Source organism: Falco biarmicus, chromosome 11 (genome assembly GCF_023638135.1).
Source record: "Falco biarmicus isolate bFalBia1 chromosome 11, bFalBia1.pri, whole genome shotgun sequence".
NCBI classification, from domain to species: Eukaryota; Metazoa; Chordata; class Aves; order Falconiformes; family Falconidae; genus Falco; species Falco biarmicus.
The window spans coordinates 10,316,627-10,329,851 of NC_079298.1; the positions used below are offsets into that span (position 1 = coordinate 10,316,627).

General features: G+C 45.4%; 1 protein-coding gene across 1 annotated transcript in view; it reads left to right on the forward strand.

Annotated features, from left to right (window-relative positions):
* FAF1 (Fas associated factor 1) overlaps positions 1–4,501 on the forward strand; it is a 171,702-nt gene extending 167,201 nt beyond the window's left edge. The window contains exon 19 of the mRNA XM_056356715.1: positions 1,352–4,501. Within this exon, the coding sequence (XP_056212690.1) occupies positions 1,352–1,435 (84 nt within the window). The 3' untranslated portion in view covers positions 1,436–4,501. The remainder of the gene's footprint in view (positions 1–1,351) is intronic.
* The last annotated feature ends 8,724 nt before the right edge of the window (positions 4,502–13,225 follow it).

Genomic DNA, 13,225 nt, shown 5'->3' on the forward strand with positions numbered 1-13,225 from the left:
AAGGATGTCACAGCATTGGCATGTAAACCTGAATGTCTGAAGGACACTAAGACCCTTGTCATCATTATTTTGTCTATATAAATAATTTTATTATGTAATACTTACAATTAAATTTTAATTGTCATAGGAGAGATCTATCCCATAGGCAGCAGTCTAGCTTCTAAGTAGAATCCTCAGCACAAAAGTTTCCTGCTGACTATAGATGGAGAATTGCTTATGTGCCTTAAGTGAAAGTCTGTGATAGGATGGTCAGGATGCTGACCACCTTGCAGGGTTGGGTGCTAAGAGCCAAACGCTGAAGAGTTTTGGCAATAATGATGCAGACAGTGCCTGTATCATTCTTTTCCAAACTGCATGGCATTTAACTCTCACTGGAATTCTCCTATATGGCTATCTGCACAAGTGATTGCCTAAATACCTTTACAAGTCCAACAAGGAGTCTCGATTCCAGGGAGCAATCCTATAATACAAACGTACACACATGCCTACATAAGTACTATGTGCTATATATCATTTACAATGCACACAGATAGATAGATAGATATACACACATATATGCATAGTAAGCAAGCACTGCAGTAGTTGGGTTGTGACGCAGTTTCACCATATGGTGAGCTGATTTAGCACCTTGCTCCCAATAAAAGGAGGAGGGCTCTGCTTCCTCCCTTGTACTTGCTGCTCAGTGCTTTTGCTACTTACCTTGCACTGGATTTGGTGTTGACTGGACTTGCATGTTCACCAGTTGAACTCACAAGCATGACAGAAAAAACCCAAACAAACAAAAGTGCACAGTTTTCTCCCAGCCTAGGTTCGCTGAGGTGGCTGATAAGTATCACAGTGGATGAAAGTGAGGTGCTTTCCTGTGTGACTTGGTGCAAGAAAGGGAGTAGGAAAATAAAGGCAGAGTAAGTTTCCCCTTTCAATGGAGAGATCATGCTGGATTGGCTATGCTGCTTGCACCAGCAGTTGATTGAAATGTAAGGATACTTAACTGGGACTACAGTTTTATTTTCATCATAACTTGTGTTTTGGTAATCCTTCCAAAAGATCTTAACTTTGACAAAAACAAATATACTCACACGCTGGTCTATGGTAGAAAACCAGACCTTCTTGGAATTAGTGTGGTGGATTCTGTTTATTATTACTCTGTTTATTGTTATTGCAAAATAATAACAACATGCAAAATACAATATATATGTATTCTTAACCTGCATTTTAGGAATTCATACTCACAACTGCAGTTACCACTGATGGAGGGACTCTGAAATCTCCCTGGTGGAAATCTGCCCTGTAAAGATAAACAATTCAAAAAAGTCTGTTTACACGTATCTTCTTGTTCGTATCTTTACAGGTGACCCAGCTGGATCCAAATAAATCGTTACTGGAGGTAAAACTGTATCCTCAAGAAACCCTTTTCCTAGAGGCAAAAGAATAGATCAAACGAGATCGTAGGACTGATCATCCTTTGACAAGCCAGAGGCACAGCATTGAAAGGAAGACTTCTATCAACACCACCTTGTACTATCATCAACTCAGTTCAATGTCACAACTTTGCCTCTTGCAAGAATCCTGAAAAACTGAAAAAAGATAGCTACTTAAAAGTTTCACATACATGAGTATATGTTTCCAACCTCATTTAAATGAGCAGAGGATAAAATTCTGCTATGAACACTGAACATTATGACTCTGTTGCTCACTTATCATCCAGCTTTTGTTATAATTAATGCACTGTTAAAATGTGAGTGATTGTTAAGTAGAATTTTTACTCCTCAAATGCCCCTTTTTCACCAAGAAATCTTGGACATTTCTGCCTGTACTTTTGACACTAGAATGCTGTATATTTGATATCTCACTGAGCCAGTGCTCTCATATATATGCATTTTATTTCTGTGTTTGAATTTCTACTTTGTCAACTAATTTAAAAAGGCAGAAAAAAATTAACAGGACATTCTCAGCCATGGAAATTTAACAGTATTATAGTAGAAAGCATATAATTTTTGTTAGTACTTTCTGACTTCTTTGATAAGATGTAAGGTTTTGTTTGAAGAATATAGTTTGACATATATGCGAGATATTTATTTACTGGTTCTGCTTGGGGTCTCAGTTCTGATTCAGTTTAGGAAGTATTTTCCATTACATTGCAGTGTGTGAAACTGCTTATTGCATGATGTGAATATTTAAATAACATTAGAAATGGCCAGTACCAGAAACCTGGTATCTTGCCAAGACTTCAGGAATTGGTTGATATTGAATATCAGCCATTAAAAACCTTTCAAATACCAGATACAAAAGTTCTTTATTTCTCATTGTGAAAGAAAGGGCAGTTCCCATTTTAGCAGTTTTCCTTCATTCTGGCACTTGTTTGTATCCTATTACTCTGCTGGTTTAAAGCACCTTGTTTGTTTCATCAAACAATGAGTATCTTAAGAGGTGGTGTATTAAGAAATCTGCCTTATTATTGCACACTTTGGACATTTTAATAATAGATTACTGATCCCATCTCAAATTAAAGAAATCCTAGTTCTCTTGTCTGAATTGTATGCACCAGCTACCTGCTATCTGATGTGGAAAAAATCTGGTACTTTAAATTTCTCAACCACAGAATAAGCATACCGAGTCTAAGATCATAACATACACTTGATGCCAAACCTGCATCAAAACTGGTTTGATTAAATTTTTTTACTTTTTTTCTTTTTTCTTTTTTTTTAATCTCTGGGCTTACGGGATAGTGCACAGTAGTGCTACAGAATTGTCATCTGCTAATCAAACTTTTGTGTTATTTTTTAAAGCCTGGCATATTGTTTTCCACCTATGTTTATATGTAATTCATAGTGTTTATCATAGCAAAATGAGTTCTGATTTGAAAATTTTATACTAAGCAAAAACCAGTTGCACACATCTTTTAGTCTTTCTTTTTTCTTTGGAAGGATGGTGATATAAAATTAAACGTATGCCTATTATTAGGGTTAGTGAAGCTGATATATTGTTACCTTTACCAAAAATGCAAATTTCTGAGCTGGGAAAGCCTTATTCTACCTTTTGTAATTTAGCGAGTGCTACAGCAGACACTTTTGGAAGTGAAGTATCTATGACAAAAGGTTTGGAAGTGTAAGCAGTTCACAAATAAAAGAATTCATAGCCAACAGAAAGATATGTGTAATGGAAAGCTGAATGCAGACACTTCATTCTGAACTTTTCTTACAAAAAAAATCCACTATGTTTATTAAATAAGAAATTAACGTAGGTTGCAAACTGGGGTGATGCTGTTTCTACAAACAATCACAGTTAACACATACAGCAGGATTTTAAAGTGATGCATATCTTTTTTTTTCAGATTAGCTCTTCCTTCTAAGCTGGCTGTTGAGAAAAGGAATTGCTGAAATACTGCTACACAAAGTAAAGCGACCTTTCAGCTAACTTGTTTATATTAATCTGTTCTGTTTAACTTTTGTTTGATCTCATCAGGCTGTTTTATCTCACTCAACTTTATTTCTGTATTTTGACTATATATTCTTTACTTTGATACTAGTTTTATAAAGTTATTAAATGTGGCTTGAATATTTGTTGAACTTGTTGAAGCCAGTGCTCCCAAGGTTTGTTTGGCCTTTTTTTTTTTTTCTAAACTATTTTTTTCCCTCATTTTGTTCGTATTGCAAAATACACTGTCTTTATCAAAATGTTCTAGTGATAATTAACTGGAAGTGTTCAAAGTGGTGGCATTACTGCTGTCTGATACAAAGACATCAAGATCAGTATGCAGCGATCATTCTGCCACAACATAAGTGTATCACTCTTTAAATAAAACATTTATGATTTTGGTCCTTAAATACTTTGGGCCTGATTTCAAGAAGCAACGATCTAGAGTCACCTTTCCAAATTACACCCTCAGTACAAACCAACCCCTATGTAGAAACGTTAATATTCTATGCCATCATTTTCTGCTCTCCTAAACCATGGTATTGACTTCGGATGCTCTGCTGGCATGGTTAATCCTCTACAGTCAGTCTACAGACTAATTTTATAATTCAATATTACCCTAAAACTGTAACGCTGTTGCTACAGAGCATATCCTTCATTCTACCTTTTTCTCTTCAGGTTCTTCACATTAATGGATTATCATGAACATGATTAACGCATTAGTTTTAATTCTTTCGGAATTACTGTTAATGAATGGAATCCTGTATGATGCGTTGGCTTTCATTATTGGCCTTCAGAGCATTACAGTGAAGGTGGGGCGCGCTCTGGCTTTTGAAGAAACTTCCTGCCTATTGACATTGGTGTTTGAAATCATTATTAGAGAATATGCAGAACACAAGCGTTTGCTCTGTATTCTCTGCATATGCACTCTTAAATTCAGTGAGGGTGTTGAGGGTGTTTCTAATGAAGCTATGTTGGGGGTTTTGTTTATTCTTTTTAATGTAGCAGAAAAGGACTTTGGCTTTCGTAAACTGTACCTACTCAGTGACATTAGAAACTTAAAATAAATTTTCAATTACAGTAATATTTCTACTAAAAAGCTACATCATTTCACTCTTCCGTATGTGGGGAAAAACAAAACTACCCTGCCCTAGATTCACAGGAGGACTGAAGCACTTCATTATACTCATGTCCTCATGTCCAGACCCCCCAAACAATGCACAGGAAGACTAAGGTGCCTTAGAAAGGGGTCCACAACAAGCAGAAAATACATAAGTAGGTGTCCAAACAAAGCAAAACAAAACACCCACATGCAAAGAGTCACTACCAGGCAGAACCCCCTTGGGGCAGTCAGTAGGAAATCCTAAAGATGGCAATGTTTTGTGTTTGCCATGCCTCACTGGAGCTAAGGCTCTGCTGGCCGGCGTCTCCCTCTGCTGAGGGCTCACAGCACCGAGACCTTACATCAAGGTAAGCACCGAGTCCGTCCTTCCAACATTTGACAAAGCACAGGATACATTTTTATTTTGAAGCAGTGATGGTGGCTTCTCCTGAGTCTCCCCTGCAGTTTTTACCGAATTCTACTTCACGCTGAAGTTTTCCCATATTGTGTCATATGGGCCTGAGAAGAAATGAGCCCCGATGCGAGACATTTCACGCTACTTCAACACCACCATAGTACCGCCTGCTTTGAATGTGTGTGCGCTCTCCGCTGTCAAAGCTGTTTGCCAAAATACAGAATTCTTTACGCTTGTTGAGGGGGAAGGTGGAAGCAGGAGCATCAGTCTTAGGGCTAGAGATGGGGCACTTGCCCAGGATGAGCTATCCAGCCCCTTCCAGTGACTGTTCGTTGCAGCCATTGGTCTTTCAGACAAACGACCTAGGAAAGAGTGACTGTTGATTCTGCACCCTAGTTAAATTTTCTTCTGCTGCTTGTATAAAAGAGAAGGCAATGGTGCTAGCCTTAATTGGGGTTTTTTTCTGGACAGGTCCTGAAAGCAAGCAGAAATTACATGTATTGTACACAGCATGACCCATGGTTCGCTACCTGAAACCATCTCCTCAGACATGACAGAGATGGAGGAATACCAAAGTTAGCACTAAACATGTCAGGATCCGGGCAGTTTTATACTCTATTTAAACTGATACAGATCTGCACTGCCACCAGAAGCGCCACCTCTGCCCCTATCTTGCACTGTGGCCAGGCAAACTAATCTAGCTAAAAACTAACCATTTTTTTCCTGGAGTAGTTCTCTGACTGCTCCAGCTTGCTGAGTGGCTGTATGTACACCAGCACCAACAAAAAAAGCAGAAGGTGGAGCATGCCAGGGGGTGAGTAACCGAAGATGAGAGGAAGAGTGGGCTGCTCCCTCTGACAGCAGTGCTGATTATGTGGGATTACATTGATAGTGGTCGTCAAAATATTTTTTGAATGCCTTGTAATTACCTTTACATTGTACATTCATTTTTAAACAAATGGTATAAAGGTATTGCTGTCCGAAGTTTCCATAAATTCTGTGGAAGGTGGTAGCCCAGAATTCAAGAACTAGGAAGCCAGACAGGAGGTACCTTGAGTGTGTGCAGTGAGGGCATGGTTCACTCCAGCTCTCACTCTTACTAGTCACTACAGACCTAAGGAAGCAGCCCAAGTACCCTACCTGCAGGAGAACAGTTTCACCAGGATTTGATGTCTCATTAGATACCAGAGAATTCATTCCTTAGTCAGGGCTTTATCTCTGTGACTTCTTTTATGTGTAATAAAGACTGAAGTCACACTGCAGCCTTAACATAATTCAATTAAAATGTCACTCAACTGCTGGTTATAGAAGTAGGCTTCATTCGTTCCTGTGCTCACAGAACTAGTGGTTAATATGCTTGTAACTTAGTAATTACTACCAATGAGTTTCATTTACTGTTTTTCCAACTCAGTGTTGTGACAGACTTCCACAGTTCATGGCTATTCACTTTGGATCCAGTCATCTTGAATGAGTTTGTATCATTCATTAATATCATCACCTCCTTGCCGATATCTTTTTCCAAATAATATATGAGTTACTTGAACAATACAAGTTCCCACACAGATCCTTGGGGATATTCCTGGTGTCGTTTCTCACTGTGAAAACTGTTCCTTACTGCTTCCAGCTGCTATCAATCTCTTGAGTAACATTCCTTTTTTCTTAATAAAAAATGTTTCCCCTGTAGTAAACATCGCTGTGAATGTTTAGTTTTCCTGCAATTGCCCTACTTTAAGTACTCCTTTTACACACTGAAAAAAAATATTAGTCCAATTATCTTTCTGGCAGGCTTCCTGTTTCTGATATTTTTAATGATCTTTTACACCTTCGGTAATTGTTTCTTGAGGTCCATCAGTTGTTTAGTTCTGGTTTTGTGTCTTCCAAGTTAACTTTCCACAGTTGTATTCTTTTCTGTTCCCCTAATTTCAGTCTGTCTTTCAGTTGCATCCTTTAATGTGCTGGCTCACGTGGCTCAGCCACTTCTGGTGGCCTTGTGGAGTCTTTTTAAGCAAGATATACATGTTCTCTGAGGAACCAAGACAGTGTCTTCAAATAATTTTGATTACAATCTTCATCTTTCACCCGAGACTTAACTTCCCTTTATTATTTTCCTCTTTATGCAGTTTTCTTCTTACAGATAAATGCTACTGTAGTGATTTGGGGTTTTTTAGTAAAATAGTGAATATAAGTGTGCTTTCATTTACCTCAAGATGTGTGTTCTATCATTTTATTTGCCTCTATGCTTTATTTAACCTATTGTCACAGTCTCCACTAGCATGAGTTACTATCACTCACAGGCGTTTTATACCTTGTAACTACAGCATCCTATTCATGATCTTGCCTTTTCTAAATGTAATGATACATGTAATTTGTTGTCATTTGAAACCTCCTGTTCTGTTTCAGCCATTTTAGGGGGTTTTAAATTATTCTAATGTGCATGCAGAAACATTTTACATTTTGTATAGGTCTATTTGCCTGTTTTATATGCCTTGATAAATTAGGACTTTTGTTGTGTAAGGAAAAGCAAGCATTTCCAAAATGTGGTGGCAATTAAGAAAGCTTCTTTTTTTTTTTTAATGACAATTATAAACTCATATCTACAGAGAAACTTAATAAATTATTTTGTGGATCTAACTAAAAAAATGTAGGGTATTTTTTTAGAACTTAGTTATAACCTGCAAACTGTAGAGAACATTCCACTGCTGAAAAATACTACTACTTTTTCAAGGTTTAGACAAAGGTGAATAAGACAATATGTGATTGTTGCAGTATCCTCTAACACACAGAAGAAGAAAAAAAAATCAGGTTTTCAAGATTACATTATAAAGTTTGTTCAATCCATTTTAACTTTTAGTTTACCCATCTTCCCTAGCCGTATTAAAAGTGGTTTTATGCACATGTATTAAAAGCATTCAAGTATTCTGAACTGGGAAGTCTTCATAGATACAAAACATTCCTTTTATTTTATGAGCATTTTCACAGCAAATACGCAGTTTATTCTTTTGACAATTGCATTTTGGCAGCTACAGCCTCCTTTCATCATTCCCTGTATTTTAGACACTTGCAAGTGGATTTTTTCCTTCAGATAATGCTCACTGTCATATTTGCCTTCTTGTCATCATGCAATCACTATGCAGGTCCCATTATTTCTTATCAATCAAAAGATGCCAGATTCAACAGAATACACATTCTAACCAGTTAACCCTTTGAGAATTCTTGATTTTGCTTTACAAAGTCCCTCCTAGTTTTATTAGCATTTATCCAGCTGCCCTCATAGTCTGCTTCTGGAATCAAACCAATTCCTTGTGAAATTATCATAGTTTTCCAAAACAAATCAAAGCAGTGATTTGGTAACTCCACTTTTTATTGAGACAAAGATGCTGCTACTAGCAGAAATAATTAAGCATCAAAAAGTTAGATTAACACCACTGGATTCCATAATCTGGTGGCTGCTTGATGCCTGTTTTAAGTTTCACTGAGGTCAAATAAAAAAATACTGTATGATGCACTCAGCTACTCCAGCTCTTAAGAAATGGCACAGCACAACCAATCGCACTATGTGCGTATCACGCTCTCTATGCTGCAAAAGGCAGTAGCATTAAGAGTCACCATGTTGCCTTTATACCATCCTCAGTATAATAATTTCCCATAAGCAGACTGAATCCTTAGGAGACCAATTAAACTAACTTTATGGCATTTATGCACTACTGGGTTGGTGAAAAGGTGCTGGTCACAGCAGGGTAAGAATCAAGCTCATAAATGAAGAGCAGCTGAAGCAGAGTACTATGAAAGAAGCGCAACGGAAATTATACTGTCAAAAAAGCTGCTGAAGAATAAAGTGTTGTTCTAGAAATAACTAACTCAGGTTTGACATTTGATTTTAAATTCCAGCTTCTAATGCATTCTTTCTTCCAAGAAATGGTTATTCCCATTAATTGTAAAACATTATACAAAATTAAGGATTTTTTTAAATATAATTACTTGCTTATGAGGATCTTATAGGAAGGAATTTATCTTCCAAGAGAAAGTGGAATTGATTCCCCTCAAAATGTAATGTGGATTTTTCAAAAAAATCTTTCAGTTACCATAATCACAGATATATTTAATTACAGCCAATCCACCTGTCTCAAACAGAAAAATGATTTTCAGGTTATTTATATGCCACTAGGAAAAAGGACTAATGATTATTAATAAAGTAGGTACGGTTCACACGATTAAGCACACAATAAGGCTGAAGACTTTATATACTCTCTCTCTATATATGTATCTTTGCTTAAACACTGCAGACAAGTGTTGGCTCCTCCCAACTTGAGAGAAAATAATTTGGGGGAGGGGATGTTATTAATACTGAAAAAAAGAGGCCCTGTTCTTAAAAGAAACAATTACCAAGACTTGGAATTACATGAGAGAAATACACTTAAATATAGTCTCTATAATATTAGTCTCAAAATGAGTGATAAACTCTAACAATGATAAACTCCAGGGAACGTCTCCTGTAGCACTGACCACCAGGAAAGGTGGGGTCCTCCTGATGGAGGTTCTCTTGGCAACCAGTTTGTCCTGCCTGAAGCAACACAAACCTCCGGAGCTAGAACAGGAAAGCAGGGTAGCTCTTCACCCGAAGGATAATAACGGGAACATTTCCAAGGCTTCCCACTTCAGCTTTCCCACTCTGTGGCCATAGCACTGTTCCAGGCCCCACAAAGTCACGCTTTTTGGGTAACCCTCAGGTAATGTCATGTGCTTAAAGGGAGAGTGTGGCTTGCACGGGAAAGCTGCCCCTTCCCTGCCTCTCACGCCGCGATGCCAGCCCGCTCCCAACCCACCGCTCCCGCCCTCCGCGGGCCGCCTCAGGCTCCCTCAGGCCGCCGCCCGGCAGCCACCCCGCCCGCTGGCCGTCGCACCTCAGCTCGCACTTCTCCCGGCGCCCCGCGACCCAGCGTGTGCTTCACAGCGGGCTAGGGCTCGTTCTCCCCCCCCGTCTTCGGGGGCCGATGCCCGGCTACCCGGCTGCGGCGCCGGCTGCCGCCGAGGGACCCGAAGATCACCTCAGCGCCGCGGCGGACCGCCGAGCCCGCGTGGCGCCTCCAAGCACGCGCGGCCCGCGCTCCCGCGCACAGACGTGCCCCGAAAAGGGCGGGAAGAGCCGCTGGCTGCTGTGCGCGCCACCGGGCCGGCGGTGCCCCCGGGCGCGGCAGCGGGCGCGAGGGAGCCACCGAGGCCTTCCCGCCGCCGCCGCGTGCGAGGCGGGGCTCCCGCGCCGTGGCCGACGGCGGCGGAAAGCCGGCGGCGACGACCCGAGCGGGGCAGGGGCTGCGCCGGGACCCGCCCGGGCGTGAGGGGCGGCGGGGCGGGACGGCGCGGGGCAAGGAGCCGGCTCCGCTAGCGGCTGCCGCCCTCCCCACCCCAGGCAGCCGGTCCCTTCGGCGGGGACAGGGACGGCCGCGCTCCGCCTCCCGCCCGCCGGCGGCGCTGCCTGGCCCGCTCGGGCGGAGTTTGCTGCCGCACGGACGGGCCCGCTCCGCCGTCTGTGCGGGGGAAGCGCCTGCGCTCGGCGGCCGCGGCGCTGAGGAAATGGCGGCCGGGGCCACGTTCCGCCCGGTGTCCCGCGGCGGGCACACACACACACACCCCGACCTGCTCTGCCCGCTCCTCCCGAGGGATTTGTCCCGTCACCCGTCACCCTCCCGGTACAGGCCGGGGGCCGGAGGCGCCATGTCAAACCGCGACTTCGCACCTCGGGGCCGGCGGGGTCCCCTGGGAAAACGCCGGGGCGGGGTGGGCTGATCAGCCGGCGCCCAGGGCCGGACGGGCGCCGTGCCCGCAGGGAGCCGCCACCTCGCAGCCCCGCCGCCCGCGGGGGGACCCGGCCACGGAAAAATGCCAAACGGGCACCGGCGGGCGGGGCCCGAACGGCAACCGGGCACCGAGCAGCGTGTCCGCGGGGCCGGACGGGGGAGCGCTGCGAAGCCGCTGCCCCGGGTCTCCCTGCCCGTCCCACCCGAAGCTGGCCCCGCACCGCCGCGCCGGGGGGCGCCCGGCCGCCCCCGCCAAAAAAACCATTGAACGTTAATGAAAGAAGGATGGAAAGCGGGGGAACGACGACGACGGCACGGACACCCTCCTCTCGCTGCCGTGCCTTTGGCGAGCGTGGGGCCAGAGCGGCGGCGCGTGCCCTTGCCCACGGGCGTGGGCGGCGATGGGGCCGCTCAGCCCGGCGCTGGGCGAGGGGGCGCGCACGGAAAAACTGGCCATTACTGGGGGAAAAAAACAAAAAAGTAAACAACCAAACGCAAACACAGGGAGCCGAAAGCCCTGGCATCACCCCAGCGCTGGTGGGGTGGTACGTCGCGGATGTTCCATCATTAACTTCAGAGAAATCTGTGTTTGCGCAAGGGCCTCATTGAATAGCGTGTTACCTGTAAAAATACAAGAATTTTTTTTCCCCCCTAAGTGCATGTGGGTTTTGATGATGCTCTTAGACCGGCTTTCCTCTCCCGCCCCTCCGCAAACACTCCCAATATGTCTCTTTAACTATATAGGTTGTATTTATCTATCGCATTCCGGCAGGATTGTTAAGCTCCTGAGCTCCTAGGGCAACAAACATGGAGGTGGGGAATCCTCCGGCAAATCCGAGTGGGGCTGTCAAGATCATGAATAAAAATAAAAGGCTTAATCTTCTGCTTTCGTCTAATGAAACAATTTAGCCTCCAAAATATGGAAGCGCTCCGACGTGCTGAGCCGGGCTGGGGGAGGGCAGATGCGGGAGCCGCGCGGGAGGGGAGGGGGGGGGCTGCCCCGCACCTCGGGGCGTCTGTCCCGCTGTCACGGGTGGGGGCATCCCCGGCCGCCCCCGCCCCGAGCGGGCCGCCGAGCCCCAGCAGGCATGAGGGAGCTCGAGGGTTTTTAATTACACTCCTTCCCTTTGCTCCCTTCATTTTTCTGCACCCTTTGCAGCGAGACACACTTGGAATCAGAGTGGTTGTGACATTTTGGTGGCAGCTTATTGTGCAGAACACTTAAAGTTTAAAAAACAAGCCCCATAGAAGTTGAGGGGCTTAAAGCAGCCCCCTTTGTGGGGCAAGACATAGAGTTTTGATTCGGGACAATGGTGTTTCTCAAATTTCTTCCAAAAACCTGCACCCCATCTGTGATCTCAATGAAATCGCTTTTCTCTCTCCCTTCAATTCATTTGGCAAAGGCGAAGCAGATGCATGGGACGGGGTTTGAATTTTAATTATTAGGTTTTACCTGAAACAAAACAGCAAATCCTTTTTACCATGTGTTTGAAGTTAGGAGACGGGTAGGGGAATATAAAATATAATTAAAAAGCTCTCGGATCGTTAGGGAGCTGACAAGAGCCTTTTTAATGAACCTCTCGGAGCGCCCTATAGTAAATTAGCAGAGCGGAGCTTTCCTGAGTCATTCTGGCTCCGAACCGCTGCCTCCTCTTTACCTGCGGGTGCGGGAGCGTGTGTTTCCACGCCGCCGGCCCACGGCTGCAGGCGAGGCTGCGGCCCACGCGTGTTTCCCTGTGCCACGGGCCGCGCCGGGGCCGCGCCGGCTGCCAGCCGCGCTCGCTGCCCGCAGCCACCTGCAAGGTGACGGGGAGCGGGGGGCACTGCGCCCAGCCCCCCCGCCCCGCGGCGGCCTGCCCGGGGCCCGCTCCACCGTCCCTCGGAGGTCTGCAGCGCTCCCGGCACCCCCCCACCCCGCGCATTATCTCAAAGTGCATTTAACCATCAATAAGGTGCGGAGGGAAAATTGTCTGTCACTTTAATCCGTGCCCGAGGGGCTGGGAAATAAAAAGGGAGAGGGAGAAGGACGGAGGGAGAGAGAAAAGGAAAGGTCTTAAAGAGCCTAAAATCCATACAAGAGCTGTGGGAATGCGGGAGCGGGGCTCCGCGCTCCCCGTCCATCCCTCGGTGACCGCCCGCTCCCCGCACAGGGCCGAGCGCGGCAGCGCTGCCCGCCGAGGTGCCCGGTCCGGCTGCGGCACGGCCCGCTCCGCGTCCCGCTCCCAGCCCCACTCCCAGCCCCGCTCCGCACCCCGAGCGGAGCAGCTCTGCGTGCGGCCCTGGCGGGGGGCGGCGGGCTCCCCCCGGGCGGCCCTGGGCTGCGCTGCGCTCCCCCTACGGGGACGGGACATTCCTGCCCGCGTCCTGCTCATCTGGAAATCCGCTCCGCTCGTCTCCTGGGGGCAGGGGGGGAGCAGGGGAGAGCAGTGCGGGTGGGTCGGCACCTCCGCAGCCCCCCCCCTCCACCATCCCAGCGCAGGGGCTGCCCCCCCCCGG